The sequence below is a fragment of the Ursus maritimus genome, unplaced genomic scaffold (genome assembly GCF_017311325.1).
Source record: "Ursus maritimus isolate PB19 unplaced genomic scaffold, ASM1731132v1 scaffold_17, whole genome shotgun sequence".
Classification (NCBI taxonomy): domain Eukaryota; kingdom Metazoa; phylum Chordata; class Mammalia; order Carnivora; family Ursidae; genus Ursus; species Ursus maritimus.
The window spans coordinates 24698427-24719512 of record NW_024424119.1 but is presented as its reverse complement, the minus strand read 5'-3'; the positions used below and the strand labels follow the sequence as shown (position 1 = coordinate 24719512).

Here is a 21086-nt window from a genome sequence, read left to right as displayed (position 1 = left end):
TCCATCTACCCCTCCCCACCTCGTGCTCTCTCTTGTTCACACGCTCTCTTTCAAATAAATAAATAATTGTAATTTTTTCCTCTGCTGGAGATGAAAAAATACTCACTCTTTAACCTCATTTCATATACTGATACAGTAAAATCAAATTTATATGGGATCAATTAAAAATTTTTTAGCAAAAAATTTACACTTTAAAGTGTATCACTGGGGCACCTGGGTGGCGCAGTCGTTAAGCATCTGCCTTCCGCTCAGGGCGTGATCCCAGCGTTCTGGGATTGAGCCCCACATCAGGCTCCTCCGCTATGAGCCTGCTTCTTCCTCTCCCACTCCCCCTACTTGTGTTCCCTCTCTCGCTGGCTGTCTCTCTCTGTCAAATAAATAAAAATCTTAAAAAAAAAAAAAAAAGTGTATCACTAATGCCCTTCTAAGTATTATTATAGCAGTAGCCCAGAAAATCACCAAAATAGTAATAGGGTAATAATTGGGTAAAATGCAGTGCTCTAGAAGAGTATGTAGTCATTTAGGTTGATGTGCCACTCTTACTGCTGGCCTATATATCTAATGCTTATAAATACAGAGGGAAAAGAGAGCCAAAAGTAGTGGGTTTTTTGCTATTTTTTTTTCCCTTAAAGCAGGACAATATAAACAACTAAAATCAAATAAATAAAAAATACAAATATTCAGCTAATAAACCAGCAAGGAGTAGAGACCAACTACAGTAGGATTCCTGGCATGTTTCTTCTTTAGAATCAGATTATGAACAGTAAAAATTCTATGTGATGGTTGATATGTGGAAAAATTCATTGAAAATATTTCCAGAGATGATAGTAAACTGAGACAGGATGTTGTCTAACAGGTAGGCAACCATCTGAGGGTCAGGATAGATATTCACCAGTTTGGTAAAATGAGCAAAAAGAAATGATATCATGTTATGGTATGGTGAATTTTAGCAACCAAAAGTATAAGCTAAACTGGAATGGTTTTTCAAGTATTAACCTCCAACCAATAATTGATTCAAGCAAGGATCATCAATGGTTGCTAAAATCAATGGATAAAATGTTGGGGAAACAGAATAATGACACAATCTAAGAGAGAATGAAATAAAAAGTAAATGTGCCAGAATGTTAACACAACTGATGAATCTAGGCAACATGAATATGGGTGTTAATGTAATATTTTTCCAAGTTTTGTTTGAATTATTTTTTAAAGTGGGGCAAGAAAGAGGAGCATATATGTATATATTTGTTTTTATTCTCATAAATTATATGACAGTAGTCTATGGAAGGGCACATAAGAAACAAACAAGGGTGGTGTGAGAACTAGGAGATAGGAAGGGGAGAGAGTGGAGGAGGACAGGTGCGGGTGGGACATTCTTCGCTGTAATGCTATATTGTACCTTAACACTTTTTTAACCATGTCAATGTTTTATATATTTAAAATTTTTCTAAAATTACAGCAAAAGTACTGAATCTGCTATGAAGAGATCATCTGAAGTTCCCAGGGAAATATTTAGGTAGGAAGGATGACCCAAACATTTAACATCTGTGATTTTCTTTTTTTTAATTGTGGTGAACAGTGTATCAGCATCACTGGTCTGGGCAGAGGCATGAGCTGGTTTTTTTCAGTCAACCACCCCAAGTTTGCCTGCTCTCACCAGTTGAGAATCACTGATCATAAAGAGAAATATTAATGACAGAAATGTACAGAAGAGAAAAAAGAAGACTGGGAATCTATACAAAATGGCTGTAGCCTGGTCTATCATACTGTTAAACTTCCAGTACCACCTCAACTTAAAGCATCCAAATACTGTCAGTTGCATCTTGGAAACTACATACCAGGAAGAGAAAGTGCTTTGTTTCTAATACCCACCTGAGGGCCCGCCGCTCTGGATAATCAAGATCATAACTTTGCATAGAGTCATTGCAGGAATCTCGGGAATTGCCCTGAAGTAGCAGCTGCTGTGGCAGTCGCACTGGCACAGGGAACTGGTGCACAGAAGCGTTGGGCTGGGAAGTCGTATGGTAAGGAGGTGGGATGCTATTGCTGGTCTCACTGCGATAGTCACTATCTCGGTCATCAACGGCACTATCAGGATCTTCAAAAGCTGTGGAATAAACACAGTCAATCAAAGCATCCCAGCTTTATTTAGTTCTTTAGAGTTTTTTCTGCTTCTAACTTAAGTAGCCACAAACCTAGACCTTGAGAACAGGAGGAAGCTGAGCTGCATGTGAGCCAAGTGACCTCAAACCCTTGAGCAAAACTGTATCAGTTAATACTCACAAGTTTCTTTCCTTATTAAATGAAACAAGACCCTTGCTTTCATTTTAGTGTTGATTCTTAGAGGAGTTCCAAATTGTATTTTCCCAGTGCAGAATTCTCTGGAATTCTGATTCTCTAGCTATCATAACTCTGGTGAAAATCTGCTTTTAAATGTCATAGATTCTATTCCTCTACTGTTTTCAGATGGGCAGAAGAGAACTTTTCATTTCTTGCTGTTTTTAGACTTTAAAAATACATGGCTGAACCAATTAAGCAGGTCCAACATCAGAAAGTGGTCAAATAATCAGGAAGGGAAAAGCCAAGGCTCTGAAGAACCAAAAGTTCTAGATACTACTAAGAATAGTAGCAGTCTTTTTTAAAGTACTATGTCAAATTTTATTTGGAATATTTTTTAAGTAAGCTCTACACCCATTGTGGGGCTGGAACTCATGACCTCAAGATCAAGAGTCACATGCTCCACTGACTGAGCCAGGAAGGTGTCCCAGAACAGTAGCAGTCTCATTGTCTCACTGCAACAACAGGTTTTCCTAACAATCCTATCAAGCACCTCCACCCTGGGGCTCAGAATTTCCATCCAAAGTCTGCGCTGAAGGAGAAGAGGAAAACATAAGCACTACCAATAGGATCTTGCTGACAATGCCACCAAGTTTATCTAACAAGAGTGACTATAATTTCATAGAATTATTTCTGCTTTTCAGGCCGGCACCTGACTGGCTAGTTTTATTCTTGATGTTAACTAAAATGGCCATGGTTATAAATCCTGCTCCAAACAAAAATAAAAATATTTAACATTGTACTTGGAAAGGGAGCTCAACCTAATAGCACTTTGTGGTTTATTTTATAGAGAAGCCATTTCTGATACCAACCCCATATGTGTATAATTAACAAGGTCCCGATGTCCTATCTTGCCAATTTCCTATTTGGCTTAGTGAGGAAAAGGAACATCCATTATCCCAAAATTGAGATACTTTTAGCAGATGATGAACTCCTCATATTAGTAATTTTTTTAAAAAAAATCTTGGTAGTTATGGGGCGCCTGGGTAGTGCAGTCGTTAAGGGTCTGCCTTCGGCTCAGGGCGTGATCCCAGCGTTCCGGGATTGAGCCCCACATTAGGCTTCTCCGCTAGGAGCCTGCTTCTTCCTCTCCCACTCCCCCTGCTTGTGTTCCCTCTCTCACTGGCTGTCTCTCTCTGTCAAATAAATAAATAAAATCTTAAAAAAAAAAAATCTTGGTAGTTATGTAGGCAGTGAGAGCCTTCTGAAGACCATAAGATTAGGCTTTCGCAATCACTCAAGCAGGAGATTAAGAACCTGCATCCACACAGTGAAAATGGAAAAGAATGGATGAACTAGAAAAAGAAATCCAGATAAATGATAAAACATGGGGACAAATGGAAGGTAAAGGGAAAATGACACCTTGGCTTGCACATCAGACTACCTGGTAGATAATCATTCCACTAAAAGACAAGGGGGCACAAACATGTGGCTTTTACAAGCAACGAAGAATATTTGAACACTAGGTTCTAGACAACACTGTGGGTATAGCGGGGAGTGTGGGTAGACGATCTCATGAGTTTTTCCCTTTTGAGTTTAAGGCAATATGTGAACATAAGACAAGGTGAGTGATCAGAGCCTCAGGAGAGGAAGAATAAGAGGCTAGGGGCACCTGGGTGTCTCAGTAGGTTAAGAGTCTGCCCTTTGGCTCAGATCATGATCCCAGGGTCCTGGGATCAAACCCCACATCATCGGGCTCCCTGCTCAGGAGTCTGCTTCTCCCACCTCCTGCTCGTGCTCTCTTTCTCTCTCTCTCTCTCTGAAATAAACAAAATCTTAAAAAAAAAATACATAAGAGTATTAAAAAGAGAGAGAGACTAACCTTCAAGTAGTCAGGAAGGGTACTAGTCAAACAATAGGGGATGCAAAGCATTCTGCTCAGAAAGCATTCTGCTCACATATTAGGGGGAAAAAAAGACTTCAGGGGCATTGGTTTCAGATCTTGATGCATTTGTTATTCTGAACACTAGAAAGAAAGGATCAAGGGACAAAAACCAGTATGTCTTTCAGACTTAATTCTTTCTGAACCCACAAAAGGAGACAGTGTGAAGAAGTCAGATGGATTTTTCATGCATACAGATGAGAGGGCAGGGGCAACAAAGGAGACAAAGCCAAAAGTCTACTTAAACTCCAGCAGAAGTATTAACATATAACACAGAGAACTAAAGAGGGAGCAGCAATAGACAATTCCACTGATTATGAGGCCAGGAGAGAGTAGCTCAGCCAGAGTTAGGCGACCCCGATGCAGAGCCAGAAACTATGTTGGACAGACCCTTACTTTTCCACTGCATCTGACCTATTACTCCTAAATAATGCTCTCCTTTTTTATTTTGCTAGGCTAAGGGGACGAATACTCCAAAACTTTCCTAAAAGCTGACAATTCTATAATAAAGTAATAAAAGGCAAATATTAAGAAACAGAGTGCTTATGGAAAGAAGAGGTTAGAAGTAGAAGAGAATATGATAAGTAGGAGGGGACAGGAAAAAGGAAATACAAAAAAGTGAGGTGAGACAAAGAACAGAAAAAAGGCAGATGAGGGCAAAGACCAGAGTTTCAACCCTGACATCATCCCTGATCTCCCGAGAAAGAACCTCCTGGCACCACCAAGGCTGATTAGAAACTAACAAGGGAAATTAAGAAAAGCCTTGAATGAAAGAATTGTGCTTTCAGTGTGGCAGCGACAATTCCTTGCTGGCGCTACTGTACTCCACACCACTGCAGCTGAAACAGAAAACTCCTGGCTTCACTGAGAAAAAGAACCTAAGTGTAGGTTTGGTTACTTAGCCTAAGGAGGACTTGTGGGCTAGGTTGAGGGCAAAAATTGAAAAGCCCCTGGAAAACTAAAAGGCTGGGAAAATTAACTCATTCAAGTATTTACTGAGTGCCTTTAAGTACAAGGCTAAACAACACAGAAGATTCAGAGTATATAATCAGTCTAATAGGAGAGAGAAAATATGGATACAAATACAAGGAAGTAAATATCATGAGAACAGTACAACCCAAATGCTATACGAGTTGAAGGTAAGGTCACTTCCTGTTAGGGTGAGCAGGGAAAGCTTTATGAAGGAGACAACTTTGAAAGACTGGTAGGTTTTCAACAGGTGAAGTTCAGAGGGGGAGGGGAAATACCTCCTAAAATCTGGATAAAAACAATGGCATGAAAAAAGCCCAAAAGTGAGAAAGCCTATATATAATTTTGAGAAACACTTTGTAGCTCATTTGGCAGGTACATAAAAGGACATGGAAGGGAATGATAGAAAATAAACCTGGGGAGAGTAATCTAATCCGGGGCAGAAATGGGCCCAGGTACAGAGCAGGCACTCAAACAATACTGAATGAAATACTGAACAATGAGGCTTTCTGGTTATGTGGTGCTCCTGGATTGAATCCCTGTCTTTAAATCCAGAATACAGGTAGAAATTTATCAGCCTGAGAAAAAAGGAAAGAGAATTCAAACCATATTTTTTTCATAGCTTAGTTACTTTTTTCTTTGAAAACCTTAAATTATCTCACTTCTCTTAGGCTGCCTTTGAGCAATTCCCTAGTGGAAACACTAAGGATTCAAATCACAGAAAGTACATATTTATAAGAAATTCCAGTGACGGAACAAAAAAATTTGGTCCTTCTTAGCACCTGGTGGATACCTAAGCACTGGGACTCAACCAAACACCCTGTAAGATGTGTAACACAGCCAATAATATCAGCCTAAGGCTGTGGATCTTGCTGGAAAGAACTAACTGCCCACTCTCAAAGTTCTAGAATGAAGATGCCCTCTAGCCTACCTGGGCTGCTTCAAGCAAAGTCAAACCATGTCCTCAGTCTCTCGTTCACAAAAGTAAATTTCCAGAAGGAAACTTCTTCTAGTCACTGCACTCCTTAGCCAAGAGAACAAGGGAGAGGGTTTCCTACACTAGGTGTTGATGATATTACTTATCTCTGGGAAGGAAAAAATCTAGAGATAGTGTCAAGATTATAACTGGGACTTTGGTTTGAAATTTCCCTCTCTCAATCTCTCTCTCTCTCTCTCTCTCTCTCACACACACACACACACACACAAACACACACACACACACACACACACAGAGTCTTCAAAAAACCCAGCAAGAAGGGGATAACATTCCACTGCATGTAATGGTCTTTGAGATTTAAGTAGGGGAGGAGACGGGAGTGGAATTATATACACTTGTATGCATGAACATCCAGCTTCATAGTTCAGAGGGAGTGTGTTAAAGGGTAAAATCAAGAAAAGTATAAGGAATTCAATTTCTTACGTACTCTGCTGCTCTCCCCAGCCCAAATAGGTCCAGTGACCTAAGAAAACCGCAAATGGTAGCAAAAAAGAAGAGTGACAGAGACAATTTTAGGAATAATTCAAAGACCATTTCCCCATCCCACCAATGATTATACACCTTACCTTGCTTGAACCTGCCCTACTTGTATCACATTAATTTTACATAACACGTAAAGAGCCTTCTGCCTTCTGTCAAGCATGAGACAAATCTACAAAATACCCTTGCTCTAATTCACTGTATAGAGAATAACAAAAAACCGCTTCTACACTCTTTTTTTAAGTTTTATTTAGGGGCACCTGGGTGGCTCAGTCGGTTGAGCAACTGCCTTCAGCTCAGGTCATGATCCCAGGGTCCTGGAATTGAGCCCCCTGTCGGACTCCCTGCTCAGCGGGGAGTCTGCTTCTCCCTCTCCCTCTGCCCCTCCTCCAGCTTGTGCTCTCTTTCGCTCACTCTCGGATAAATAAAATCTTTAAAAAAATAAAACAAAAATAAAAATAAACAAAAAGTTTTATTTATTTAAGTAATTTCTACACCCAACGTGGGGCCCAAACTCATGACCCTGAGATCAAGAGTCACACACTCCTCTGATAGCCAGCCAGGTGCCCCTGCTTTTATACTCTTTTAAAACTCCTTCTGGCCTAGGTCCCAGAACATCATCATTTAAGAGCTAATATACTCTTCCTTATTCAAAATGACAAAAATTCAACCTCTCTCTAAGAAATCCTTCCTGTCTCTTTGTTCACCAAACCTGAGCCTACCATAGTATTTCCATGAGAATCTCAGACCATACAGTGGAAAAGAGAGTGATTCCCTTGTCTGGGAGTGATGATGTCTAACTTTGATGCTCTCTACTGAAAATTAAAAGGCCAAAGAATGGCATTAACATCTAATCTTCCAATAGGTAATAAAACACTGTAGCCTTCTGCTCAGAGAGAATCATTTTTTCAACTGCCTACAAAATTTAATAAAATCCATTAAAATACAGAAGCTTTGAAAGATGAGAGAAAACTGAACAAAAAATTTCTACTCATTTTTCAAAATAAAAAATTCAATGTTAATTATATTTAAATTCTATTCCATACCCAAAACTGAATTTGAAGCAATGTCACACACACACACACACACACACACACACACACACACAATCACTAAAAATAGGTCTTTATCCCAAGAAACAAGGAATAATTTAGGTTCGTAATTAAGAATATGAATACTCAAGCCAAAGCTAAGTTCTTCTAGCTCTGCCACTACTAGCCATATGGTCTTAAAAAAGTTATTATAGATATTTCTTCAACTGTAATATAAGAATATTATGAATCTCATTGGTTACCGAAGGATTGTAAGAGAAAATGCATGTAAAGTACCTAGTACAGGTCCCTGGAACAGGGCAAACAATTGGTATTTCTTGTTGTTTTGTCATGTTGCCAAGGTTTTGCTTGCCTTATCGGTTCCTAATAAATAGGTAACAGGAAGATCCACACACTGACAGCCCTAGTATCTGCTGAGGGATTGTCTATGTTTGGGTTAGAAAGTCCTCAGAGTTCTGAGGGTGCAGTTCCCTTGAAAATTTGCGGTTAAGACTCAAAATTCTGGAAGCACTAAATGATGCCAACAGAAGCTGGTTTCATTACCTGAGCTAACTCCCAATCCTGGAGATATAGGACTACTAATCAGTCACAGTCCACTTAATGTAACTATATACTGAGAGTCAGTTTTCTTCCTATACTTACCTTTTTCCTACTACCTCCATCTCTTCTCCTCATCCCTCAGAAAGAATATGTTAGCTTACTGTGCCATTTTTTAAATTTTAATAATTTATCTAACTTTCTAACCATAGGGAGAGAAAGTGTTTAAAAGAAAATTCTCCTAGATTACATCATGGTTGCCATAACAACTCTGAGACGGTAATTACCTTGCTTCTTTAAAAAAGAGAGAGAGAGAGAGAATCCCCGAGAACTTCAGAACATGCCTATTAACCTAGCAAGTGACAATTCTCACTGAAACTCTCGACCCAAAGGAGCCTCTCATTGCTGGACACTGCCTCCCCTTGAATGCACCACAGCACTGCACAGCAGTTTCTTGTACATAGTAGGTGCTCAATACATATCTATTATATGATTAAATCAAATGATTTGATGCCATCTACTAGGTCCAATCCTAAGCCATGAAAATAATAGTTATGTTCTCTGACCAACCAGTTCCCTATTTTCACTTCAATGTGGTACCATTATAAGAGAAACAACACCAGTTTAATTAAGCAAGTTTCCTTCCCCACTTCAAAAACACACGAAAACATCTCACTAGCCAGTAGGACAATTACTGAGGATAGTTAGGTTTTGCTAGGCATAAGTACCAATAAAGGGGTTGAGAGATGTTCCAGGAAATGTAAATTATACATGCAGAAGCACATTCAGCGAACTTAAAATAGTTCTACCACATCTGTATAGGACACTGCAGGATTATTAAAGAAACTAATCAAAGGAGGTGCCAAGCAACGTTTAGAAATTTAGTAATGTTAGGAATTTGGAATTATCTGGAGGTTAATGCAGAGCCATCCGGTTTTTCTTTTTGTTTTTTAATTCCAGTACAGTAAACATACAATGTTGTATTGGCTTCAGGTACAGAATATAGTGATTCAATAATTCTATACATTACTCAGTGCTCATCACAGTAAGTGTACTTTTAATACCCTTCACTTATTTCACCCATCCCCCCCCCCATCTTCCCTCTGGTAATCACCTGTTTGTTCTCTATAGTTAAGAGTCTGTTTTTTAGTAGTGCCTAGGTGGCTCAGTCAGTTACGAGTCTGACTTTGGCTCAGGTCATGACCCGGGGTCCTGGGATCGAGGCCCACATAGGGCTCCCTGCTCAGTGGGGAGTCTGCTTCTCCCTCTGCCCCCCCTCCACTTGTGCTCTCTTACTTGCTCTCAAATAAAATCTTTTAAGTTTGTTTTTTAGGCTATCTCTTTATTTTTCCTTTGTTCATTTGTTTTGTTTCTTAAATTCCACATATGAGTGAAATCATATGGTATTAAGCATGGGAGAGAAGAATCAGATTTGTCATTTTAGAAAGAGAATGGTGGTACAGTGTGGCCAAAAGTTTGTAGGGTAGATGGACTGCAGACTGGTGTCAGGGAGGCTGGTAAGGAAGTTACTGCACTCACCTAATGATGGTCTGAACTAGGAAAGTGGCAGAGGGAGTTGAGAGATACATTCGTGAGGTAAAATCAATAGGGTTTAATAAGTAATTAAATGCGGGAGGTGAGGAGAATAAAGCCTAAATAATATTGCCTAGGTTTTTAGCTTGAGCTCCTAAGTGGATATGACATCATTCATTAAGAAGAGAAATACGAGAGGGGCAGATTGCAGGAAATGATGAATTCAGTGTTAGATTACTGGCTTTGCGGTATCTATGAGGTATTTCAAATGATATGTCTGAGAAGACAGCTGGATATATGTTTGTGGAGCTGAGGAAAGATAAGTGGAGTTGTAAGTTTTCAGAATAAAAGCTGCCATGAAGACAGAGATTTTTCTGCTTTGTTCCTTGCTGTATCCTTAGTGCCTAAACAGTACTTGGCACAAAATAGCAACTCAACAAATATTTGTAAATTAATGGATAAAAATTACAATGCAAGTTAAGAAAAAACAATGAGGCAGGTGTGCCTGGGTGGCTCAGTCGGTTAAGCGGCCAACGCTTGATTTCAGCTCAGGTCATGTTCTAAGGGTCCTGAGCTCGCGCCCTGCATCAGCCTCCACCATCAGCAGGGAGTCTGTTTTGGATTCTCTCTCTCCTTCTACCTCTGCCCCTCCGCCCCCACTCTGTCTCTCTCTCCTTTTTGTGAGAATGCAAAGTGGTAGGGCACTTTGGAAAATAAACTGGGCATTTCTTATTAAGTTATATATAAAACCATAAAACCCAGCAATCCCTCTCATATGTATTTACCCAAGAAAAATAAAAACATGTTCACATAAAACCCTAAACATGAATGCTCACAGTTGCTTAATTCATACTCACTAATAACTGTAAACATAAACGTCCATCTGCTGAATAAACAAACCATATATCCATATAGTAGACTGCCATTCGGGAATAAAAAGGAATGAACAGACACACAGAGATGAATCTCGAATGCAATATGATTAGTGAAACAAGCCAGATTCAAAAAGCTACATACAATATGATTCTACTTACATGACTTTCTGGAAAAGACAATACCATAGGGACAGAAAACAAATTAGGGTTTTCATGGGCCAGGAGTGGGAGAGGTTGACTACAAAAGGGTCTAGAAAACTTTTAGGGTTGATGGAACTGCTCTATATCTTTTTTTTTTTTTTAAAGATTTTATTTATTTATTTGACAGAGATAGAGACAGCCAGCGAGAGAGGGAACACAGGCAGGGGGAGTGGGAGAGGAAGAAGCAGGCTCCCAGCAGAGGAGCCTGATGTGGGGCTCGATCCCAGAACGCCGGGATCACGCCCTGAGCCGAAGGCAGACGCTTAACCGCTGTGCCACCCAGGCGCCCCTGCTCTATATCTTAACTATGGTCGTGGTTAAAAAACTCATGTGTTTGTCAAAACTCATAGGACTGTACACTAAAAGGGAGAATTTTACTGTATGTAAGTTGTACCTTAATAAATCTGACTTAAAAAAAAAAAAAAAAAAGGAAGAGTCCATGAAGAAGCCTGGGAAGAAACCAAGAAAACCATGGTGGTGTGGTCTCTGAATCAGAAAAAAAACCAACGTTTCAAGGAGGCAGCGGTTAGTAAGTGTTAAGTGCTGCAGCGTAGTCAAACAAAATAAAACTGAAAAAGGCCTACTGGATTTAGAAATAAAAAGGTTACTAAAAACTTCAATAGAAATTTTAATGAATCAAAGTTGGAGTATAGACTGTTAAGAAGCAAATGGAATCAGGCAACATGATGCTCCCAGCTTTGTTTTTCTTTTTCAACATTTCCTTGGTGATTCAGGGTCTTTTCTGGTTCCACACAAATTTTAGGATTGTTTGTTCCAGCACTTTGAAAAATGGCATGGGTAGTTTGATCGGGATGGCATTGAAAGTATAGATTGCTCTGGGTAGCATAGACATTTTAACTATGTTTTTTCTTCCGATCCATGAGCATGGAATGTTTTCCCATCTTTTTGTGTCTTCTTCAATGTCTTTCATCAGAGTTCTGTAGTTTCTAGAGTATAGATCATTTAACCCTTTGGTTAGATTTATTCCAAGGTATCTTGTGGTTTTTGGTGTTATTGTAAATGGAATTGATTCCCTAATTTCTCTTTTTTCAGTCTCATTGTTAGTGTATAGAAATGCAACTGACTGCTGTGCATTGATTTTATATCCTGCCACATTACTGAATTGCTGTATGAGTTCTAGTATTTTGGGGGTGGAATCTTTTAGGTTTTCTACATATCATGTCATCTGTGAAGAGAGACAGTTTGACTTCTTCTTTGTCAATCTGAATACCTTTATTCTTTTTTGTTGTCTGATTACTATTGCTAGGACTTCTAGTGCTATGTTGAACAATAATGGCCAGAGTGGGCATCTTGTCGTGTTCCTGATCTCAAGGGAAAGGCTCTCAGCTTTTCCCCATTGAGAATGATATTTGCTGTGGGCTTTTCATAGATGGTTTTTATGAAATTGAGGAATGTACCCTCTATCCCTACACTCTGAAGGGTTTCAAACTATACTACAAAGCTATGATCACCAAGACAGCATGGTACTGGCACAAAAACAGGCACATAGAACAGAATAGAGAGCCCAGATATGGACCCTCAACTCTACGGTCAACTAATCTTCGACAAAGCAGGAAAAAATATCCAATGGAAAAAAGACAGTTTCTTCAACAAATGGTGTTGCGAAAATTGGACAGCTATACACAGAGGAATGAAACTCGACCATTCTCTTACACCATACACAAAGATAAACTCTAAATGGATGAAAGACCTCGATGTGAGACAGGAATCCATCAAAATCATAGAGGAGAACATAGGCAGTAACCTCTTCGACATCAGCCACAGCAACTTCTTTCAAAGGCAAGGGAAACAAAAGCAAAAATGAACTTTTGGGACTTCATCAAGATAAAAAGCTTCTGCACAGCAAAGGAAACAGTCAACAAAACAAAGAGGCAACACACGGAATGGGAGAAGATATTTGCAAATGACATTACAGATAAAGGGCCGCTATCCAAGATCTACAAAGAACTTCTCAAACTCAACACCCAAAAAACAAATAATCAAGTCAAAAAATGGGCAGAAGACATAAACAGACACTTCTCCAAAGAAGACGTATGAATGGCTAACAGACACATGAGAAAATGTTCAATATCATTAGCCATCAGAGAAATTCAAATCAAAACCACATTGAGATACAACCTTACACCAGTTAGAATGGCAAAAATTAACAAGGCAGGAAACAACAAATGTTGGAGAGGATGTGGAGAAAGGGGAACCCTCTTACACTGTTGGTGGGAATGCAAGTTGGTACAGCCACTTTGGAAAACAGTGTGGAGGCCCCTCAAAAAGTTAAAAATAGAGCTACCCTATGACCCAGCAATTGTACTACTGGGTGTTTACCCCAGAGATACAGACGTAGTGAAAAGAAGGAACATATGCACCCCAATGTTCCTAGCAGCAATGTCGACAGTAGCCAAACTGTGGAAGGAGCCGAGATACCCTTCAACAGACAAATGGATAAAGAAGATGTGGTCCATATATACAATGGAATATTACTCAGCCATCAGAAAGGATGAATACCCACCACTTGCATCAATGTGGATGGAACTGGAGGGGATTATGCTAAGTGAAATAAGTCAAGCAGAGAAAGACAATTATCATATAGTTTCACTTATTTGTGGAACACAGGACTAGCAGGGAGATCATTAGGAGAAGGAAGGGAAAAATGAAGGGAGGGAAAACAGAGGGGGAGATGAACCATGAGAGACTATGGACTCCGAGAAACAAACTGAGGGTTTTGGGGGGGGGGTGGGCTAGCCCAGTGAAGGGTGTTAAGGAGGGCACATATTGCAGGGAGCACTGGGTATTATATGCAAACAATGAATCATGGAACACTACATCAAAAGCTAATGATATAATGTATGGTGACTAACATATCATAATAAGAAAAAATAATAAAATTTTTAAAAATAACAAATATGCACCCCCCCCAAAAAAGCAGCAAATGGAAGCACATACAACGCAATAAGGAGACATCAAAAGATTCCACAATTCATACAGTAAAACACTGAATGTGAGCAAGGTGGTAGACATTGCTTATCACAGATGCCCCAAAAAAAGCAAGCAAGGAACAATGGCCAAATGTGTTACAGAAAAAACTGAGTACACAAGAGCTTCTTACAGAACCAGCAACAAATTGGGCATTCACACATACAAAATGTGTGTCAAACTGACAATTATAATGAGCATGCTAATGTTTCCCACTTCCCTAGAGCCTCAAACCTCTTCAGTTCACATATTTAACAAGTGAATAACCAATTACCCTGTAGCTCAGTGGCACCTGATGCTGAGAGTCAGGCAGTCTAGAAAACTAGAGCCTCCACTGGCAAGGACATTGTATTTACAATGTTATGAGCTCCATGCAGATTAGCTTTACCAAGTGTACCTTAAGCCCAAAACCACTGAACTCCCAACACTTCAAAACCAGAAACCATAAGACCATTTCAAAATTCCTCTCTACTTTATCTCCCATATCCGATTTGTCAACAAGCTTAATAGTTAATTCCACTCAAGTCTCCTTCCTACTGTCCCTCTTCCTAGGTTTCACAGTCCTTATCGAGGAACTCATTACCTCATGCCTGAATTATTACAGATTTTGGCTGAACTTATGGCCTTCTAATCTGTCCCATTCAATCTACTGAGCAGACGGCAACTAATTTTCCTAAATCCAGCTTCTAATCACATCACTGACCTTTTAATAATTTATAACCTCTCACTATGTATAAAAGAGTATATTTATCTTCCTGGCTTTCAAGTCCTCTATAATCTAATACCAAATAAATATCAAATCATACTGTCAACCACTCACCCAAAACAAAGTCATTATTGGCAAACAATACCTATACAGGCATTGTCACAGTTCCAATGCTTGCCACACTTGGGAGATAGAGGAATGAGCCTGATTTCCCCTATTTGTCCTTCAACTTCTGAAGCTGGAATGTCCTTCATTTCCACAGCTTGTTGGTGTAATGGAAGTGGTTTTGAGTTTTGGAACCAGATAAACCTAGGTTCAAAGCCATCACTTAGTAGCTGTATGACCTTAGGTGGGTTAACTTCTCTGCCCTTGCATTCACCATCTATAAAAAATGAAGAGTAATACCACTTACTTCTCAAATTTGCATATTGAAAATCATGTATGTAGCATTTAACTCCATGTGCTAGACAAATGATAATTACTCAGTAAATGTTCCCTATTCTCCCTTATTTGGTTGGTACTCATTCTTAAGTGCCTTTTAAACATTTTTCCTTAAACAATGCTCAATGGCTCTAGTACATTCTTATCAAAACAAAAACGATCTCCCCATTTCTTAAAGTGTTAAACACACATCTACCCATGTGATCCAGCCATTCCACTTCCAGGTATTTAACCAAGAGAAATGAAAGCATACAATCATGCCAATGTTCTTATTATTCATAATAATGAGAAACAACCCAAGTGCCTATCAACAGGTGAGTTGATAAACAAAATGTGGTATATCCATAATAGAATACTACTCAGTAATAAAAAGAAATGATTTACTGATAAACACAACGAAATGGATGAATTTCAAAATCCTTAAGCTGAGTAAAGGAAGCTAGATACAAAAGAGTATATAGGATATGGTCCCATTTATACAAAACTCTAGGAAACCAAATTTAATCCACAGTGACAGAAAACCTATCAGTGGTTGTCTCGAGCCAGAAGTGGGGAGGAGGATGAACTACAAAAGGCATGAGAAAACATTTAGAAGTAACAGAAATGTTCTGCATCTTGATGGTTGTGGTAGTTTCACTGGTATATACATCTATCAAAACTAACCAAACTGGACACTTCAAACGGGTGTTTTTTTTTTAAATATATCTCAATAACGTTGATTTTTAAATTTTTTAAAGATTTTATTTATTTATTTGAGAGAGAGTGAACGAGAGAGTGCGTACACAAGTAGGGGGAGAGGGGTAGAAAGAGAGGGAGAAGCAGACTCCCTGCTGAGCCAGGAGCCCGATGTGGGGCTTAATCCCAGGACCCTGGGATCATGACCTGAGTTGAAGGCAGATGCTTAACTGACTGAGCCACCCAGGCACCCCTCAATAAAGTTGATTTTAAAACAAACAAACATTTTTCTTCTTAAAAAAAAAGAAAATTCAGAAGCTTAAAAAAAATTAAAATAAAAAAATTAAAATAAAAAACCCTACTTTAGAACTTCTCTTATCGCTTGCCTTTGTCCAATCCATCCATCCCTAGCCTAGGTTGTAAATTCCTAGAGTGTAAGATTTAAGTTTTATACTTCCTTTATATTCCTCCTAATGGTTGGCACAGAAATCCTATACTGAAGGAGAAACAACTGCATAAAAGCAGGTTCCTCTTGGTACCTTGGTGGCTCAGTCAGTTAAGTGTCCGCCTTCAGCTCAGGTCATAATCCCAGAGTCCCAGGATTGAACCCACATCAGGCTCCCCCACTCAGCAGAGCCTGCTTCTCCCTCCCCCATCTCGTGTGTGCACATGCGCTCTCTAATAAATAAATAAAATCATTAAAAAAAAAGTAGGTTCCTCTTAATCAAAGCACGGTCTTTAAACTTTAATAGTTTTTATGAGTCTTTTTATTGTGTTATGTTAGTCACCATGAAGCACATGATTAGTTTTTGATGTAGTGTTCCATGATTCATTGTTTGCGTATAACACCCAGTGCTCCCTGCAATACGTGTCCTCCTTAATACCCATCACCCCCCTCCCCTCTGAAACCCTCAGATTGTTCCCTGGTGTCCATAATCTCTCATGGTTTGTCCCCCTCTCTGATTCCCTCCTCTTCAGTTTTCCCTTCTTTCCCCTAATGTTCTCCGTGCTATTACTTACGTTCCACAAATAAGTGAAAGCATATGATAATTGTCTTTCTCTGCTTGACTTATTTCACTTAGCATAATCCCCTCCAGTTCCATCCACGTTGATGTAAATGGTGGGTATTCATCCTTTCTGATGGCTGAGTAATATTCCATTATATATATGGACCACATCTTCTTTATCCATTCGTCTGTTGAAGGGCATCTCGGCTCCCTCCACAGTTTGGCTACTGTCGACATTGCTGCTAGGAACATTGGGGTGCATATGTTCCTTCTTTTCACTACGTCTGTATCTCTGGGGTAAACACCCAGTAGTGCAATTGCTGGGTCATAGGGTAGCTCTATTTTTAACTTTTTGAGGGGCCTCCACACTGTTTTCCAAAGTGGCTGTACCAACTTGCATTCCTATCAACAGTGTAAGAGGGTTCCCCTTTCTCCACATCCTCTCCAACATTTGTTGTTGCCATTCTAACTGGTGTAAGGTTGTATCTCAATGTGGTTTTGATTTGAATTTCCCTGATGGCTAATGATATTGAACATTTTCTCATGCGTCTGTTAGCCATTCATACGTCTTCTTTGGAGAAGTGCCTGTTTATGTCTTCTGCCCATTTTTTGACTTGATTATTTGTTTTTTGGGTGTTGAGTTTGAGAAGTTCTTTGTAGATCTTGGAAAGCGGCCCTTTATCTGTAATGTCATTTGCAAATATCTTCTCCCATTCCGTGTGTTGCCTCTTTGTTTTGTTGACTGTTTCCTTTGCTGTGCAGAAGCTTTTTATCTTGATGAAGTCCCAAAAGTTCATTTTTGCTTTTGTTTCCCTTGCCTTTGGAGATGTGTCATGAAAGAAGTTGCTACGGCCGATGTCAAAGAGGTTACTGCCTATGTTCTCCTCTATGATTTTGATGGATTCCTGTCTCACATCGAGGTCTTTCATCCATTTAATCTTTGTGTATGGTGTAAGAGAATGGTCGAGTTTCATTCCTCTGTGTATAGCTGTCCAATTTTCGCAACACCATTTATTGAAGAAACTGTCTTTTTTCCATTGGATATTTTTTCCTGCTTTGTCGAAGATTAGTTGACCGTAGAGTTGAGAGTCCATATCTGGGCTCTCTATTCTGTTCCATTCATCCATGTGCCTGTTTTTGTGCCAGTACCATGCTGTCTTGGTGATCACAGCTTACAGCATGAAATCAGACAATGTGATGCCCCCAGCTTTGTTTTTCTTTTTCAACATTTCCTTGGTGATTCAGGGTCTTTTCTGGTTCCATACAAATTTTAGGATTGTTTGTTCCAGCTCTTTGAAAAATGCCAATGGTATTTTGATCGGGATGGCATTGAAAGTATAGATTGCTCTGGGCAGCACAGACACATTAATAAAAGAAAAGACAAGAACCATATGATCCTCTCAATTGATGCAGAAAAAGCATCTGACAAAATACAGCTTCTTTTCCAGATTAAAACCTCCAGAGTGTAGGGACAGAGGGAATATTCCTCAATTTCATAAGGGTCTTTAAATTTTAATAAAAATTATTCGACAGTACGCATGGATGGCTCAGTCTGTGGAACATGTAACGCTTGATCTTGGGGGTTGTAGCCTGAAGATCCACCTTGAAAATAAAATCTTTAAAAACAAAACATAACAAAATGGAGTGCCTGGGGGGCTCAGTCAGTTGAGTGTTCAACTCTCGATTTTGGCCCAGGTCATGGATCTTGGGGTTGTGAATTGAGCCCTGCCTCAGGGTCCATGCTGGGCGTGGAGCCTGCTTGGGATTCTCTCTCTCCTTCTCCTCCCCCCCACTCATGCGCTCACTCTCTCTCTCTCTCTCTCTCAAATAAATAAATAAATACAAACAACACATTTAAAAAATAATTGATACTCATGTTATAAAATGCAGATACCTAGACCCTACTCCCAGAGATTCTAATTCAAAACCCCTGAAATGGCTTAAGAATCTATATTTGTTGTTGTTGTTGGAATCTGCCTTTTCAGTAAGAAGCTGGGGACTCTCATGCCAACTATTTTAAATTGCAATTTGAAAAATGCAACTGTAGAATTTCCTATATGAAAAAAGCCAGTCTCTCAGTCAAAAGCATAGTCCTCCTGCACTGATGGAAGAAGAGGCAGCTAGACGCACTATCCTATTAAGCTCAAAGACCAGTTCAATGCGAGCATACAGGTAAGTGAATAAATTCTAGCAGGTCCAGGACCCAATTAAAAATGAATCCTCTTTCGGGGCGCCTGGGTGGCACAGCGGTTAAGCGTCTGCCTTCGGCTCAGGGTGTGATCCCAGCGTTATGGGATCGAGCCCCACATCAGGCTCCTCCGCTATGGGCCTGCTTCTTCCTCTCCCACTCCCCCTGCTTGTGTTCCCTCTCTCGCTGGCTGTCTCTCTCTCTCTGTCAAATAAATAAAAATAAAATCTTTAAAAAAAAAAATGAATCCTCTTTCATAGAAGGCAAAGCTTCTTCACTTATCCCTGTTGACTAGGCTACAGCAACATCCGCACAGGCTTCTTGTTCTTGTTTCTAGTGGAAAATGTAAGAAATCAGAAATAGTCACATTAAAAAATAAGGTCTATAATTACCAAGCAAAACACCCCCAGGCAACTGTTACATCACCAATTAGTAGTCCAGTGTTGGTCAATTTTTCCAAGATAATGAAATGACAGGATATTTGACTTCAAGTGCACAGCCATCTGTCTCAGCAATGTCAGGACTCAGCTATTATTACTAAATTATAGTACTTACTGGGTACCTCACTAAGGACAATAAAGTCAACCATTAGAAATTATTCCCTTCTCCCTTTCAAGACAGATTAAATAAGTACCATGGAACTTTTCCTTCCATTGAAAATAGTTTTCAAAAAAATCTGTAATAAAATGTACTTCAAACTTAACATAAGAAAAAAAAAACCATTAACCAACCTTCTTTGTGAATATGTATTAAAATACAAGCAAATTTAACATAACATTATAGTAAAATAATAATTTACCATAATCAAATAGGGTATCCTACAGGAAAACAAAGATGATTTATTAATAGAAACTGATTAATGAATTCATCACATTAATAAGTCAAAGGAAGATACCCATGAACAACTGGGTAAGTACTACTGAACAATTTCGAAATGTTCAAAATCCACTCCTTATTTTTAATATAAGAAGCTCTATTGAAGTATAAGATCAGAGAAGTACACAAATCATAAGTGTATTGTTTAATGAATACTGTGAACACACTCATGTAACCAGCACACAGATGAAGAAACAGAATAGACCAACATCCAGCAGACCTCTTCCTACCCCTTTTCAGTCATTCAACTAGCCTTTTTTTTTTTTTTTAAGTAGGTTCCACAACCAGCGTGAAGCCCAATGCAGGGCTTGAACTCACAACCATACATCAAGACCTGAGCTGAGATCAAGAGTTGGACGCTTAACCTACTGAGCCACCCACGTGCCCCTCAACTAGCTTTTGAACCAGCTATTTCCACTTTCCCCGGAGAGCCACATCACTAATTTCCTCACCTCCAAGTTTTATTCAAAGTCATCTTCTCACTGTGGCTTAAACACTAACTACCTTATTTATAATTACAACCCAATTTCAATTCCAGCATTCTCAACTGCCCTTCACCATCTACTCTTTTATTGATCTACTCTCTAAATTCCTATATGATTTCCTTATTCATTATATTTACTGTCTGCTTCCTCCCACCCAGGATCTTGGTGTGTTTTGCTTCCTGGTATATTCCAAGCACCTAGAACAGAACCAAGAACGTATCAAAAAATGTTTGTAAGGCACTTGGCTGGCTCAGTCAGAAGAGCACCCAACTCTGGATCTTGGGGTCATGAGTTTGAACATAACAGTGGGTATAGAGATGACTAAAAATAAATAAACTTCAAAAAAAATGTTTGTAGAAGGAAAGGATCAAGAGCTAGAGGGAAAAGGGGAGGAGAGGGCAAACGGGGCAGTGTGGCTGGATGTGAGAAAATCAGTATCAGCAGTACAAATACAGATACAATCTTTCTAGAGCGTAATTTGACAATATCTAACAAAACTTAAAATGTGTATATTCCTTAACTCAGTAATTCTGCTTAATATAAATCCACTAATTCAACTAATATTATTGAACAAAGGCACTAGGAATACACAAATAAGCATTTTCCTTACTTACGAAATTTATAGCCTAGAGAAGAAAAATATTAATCAAATAATCATACATACTAAGTACTATGAAGGAAAGGTACATAAAACTATGTAAAAGAATATATAATAAGGAAGGGGAGATTCATTTGCATGTTTATAAAAAGCATATTTATACAAAGTTGCTCACTATAGCACCATTTTAGTAGCAAAAATTTGGGAAAAATCCAAATATCTACCAATAGGGGAGGAGGAGTGTTAAGTTATACATTTCAAC

The 21086-nt window shown here is 39.1% G+C and overlaps 1 protein-coding gene across 2 annotated transcripts in view; it reads right to left on the bottom strand.

Annotated features, from left to right (window-relative positions):
* Positions 1 to 21086, bottom strand: part of UNC13B (unc-13 homolog B) — a 216937-nt gene that overhangs the window by 101875 nt on the left and 93976 nt on the right. Inside the window, exons 8-9 of one of the 2 annotated variants that reach the window (XM_040631566.1) lie at positions 6610 to 6645; positions 1870 to 2104 (exon numbers count right to left, since the gene is read on the bottom strand). In XM_040631566.1, the coding sequence (XP_040487500.1) occupies positions 1870 to 2104; positions 6610 to 6645 (271 nt within the window). The remainder of the gene's footprint in view (positions 1 to 1869; positions 2105 to 6609; positions 6646 to 21086) is intronic. The other variant, XM_040631565.1, reaches the window with a different exon arrangement.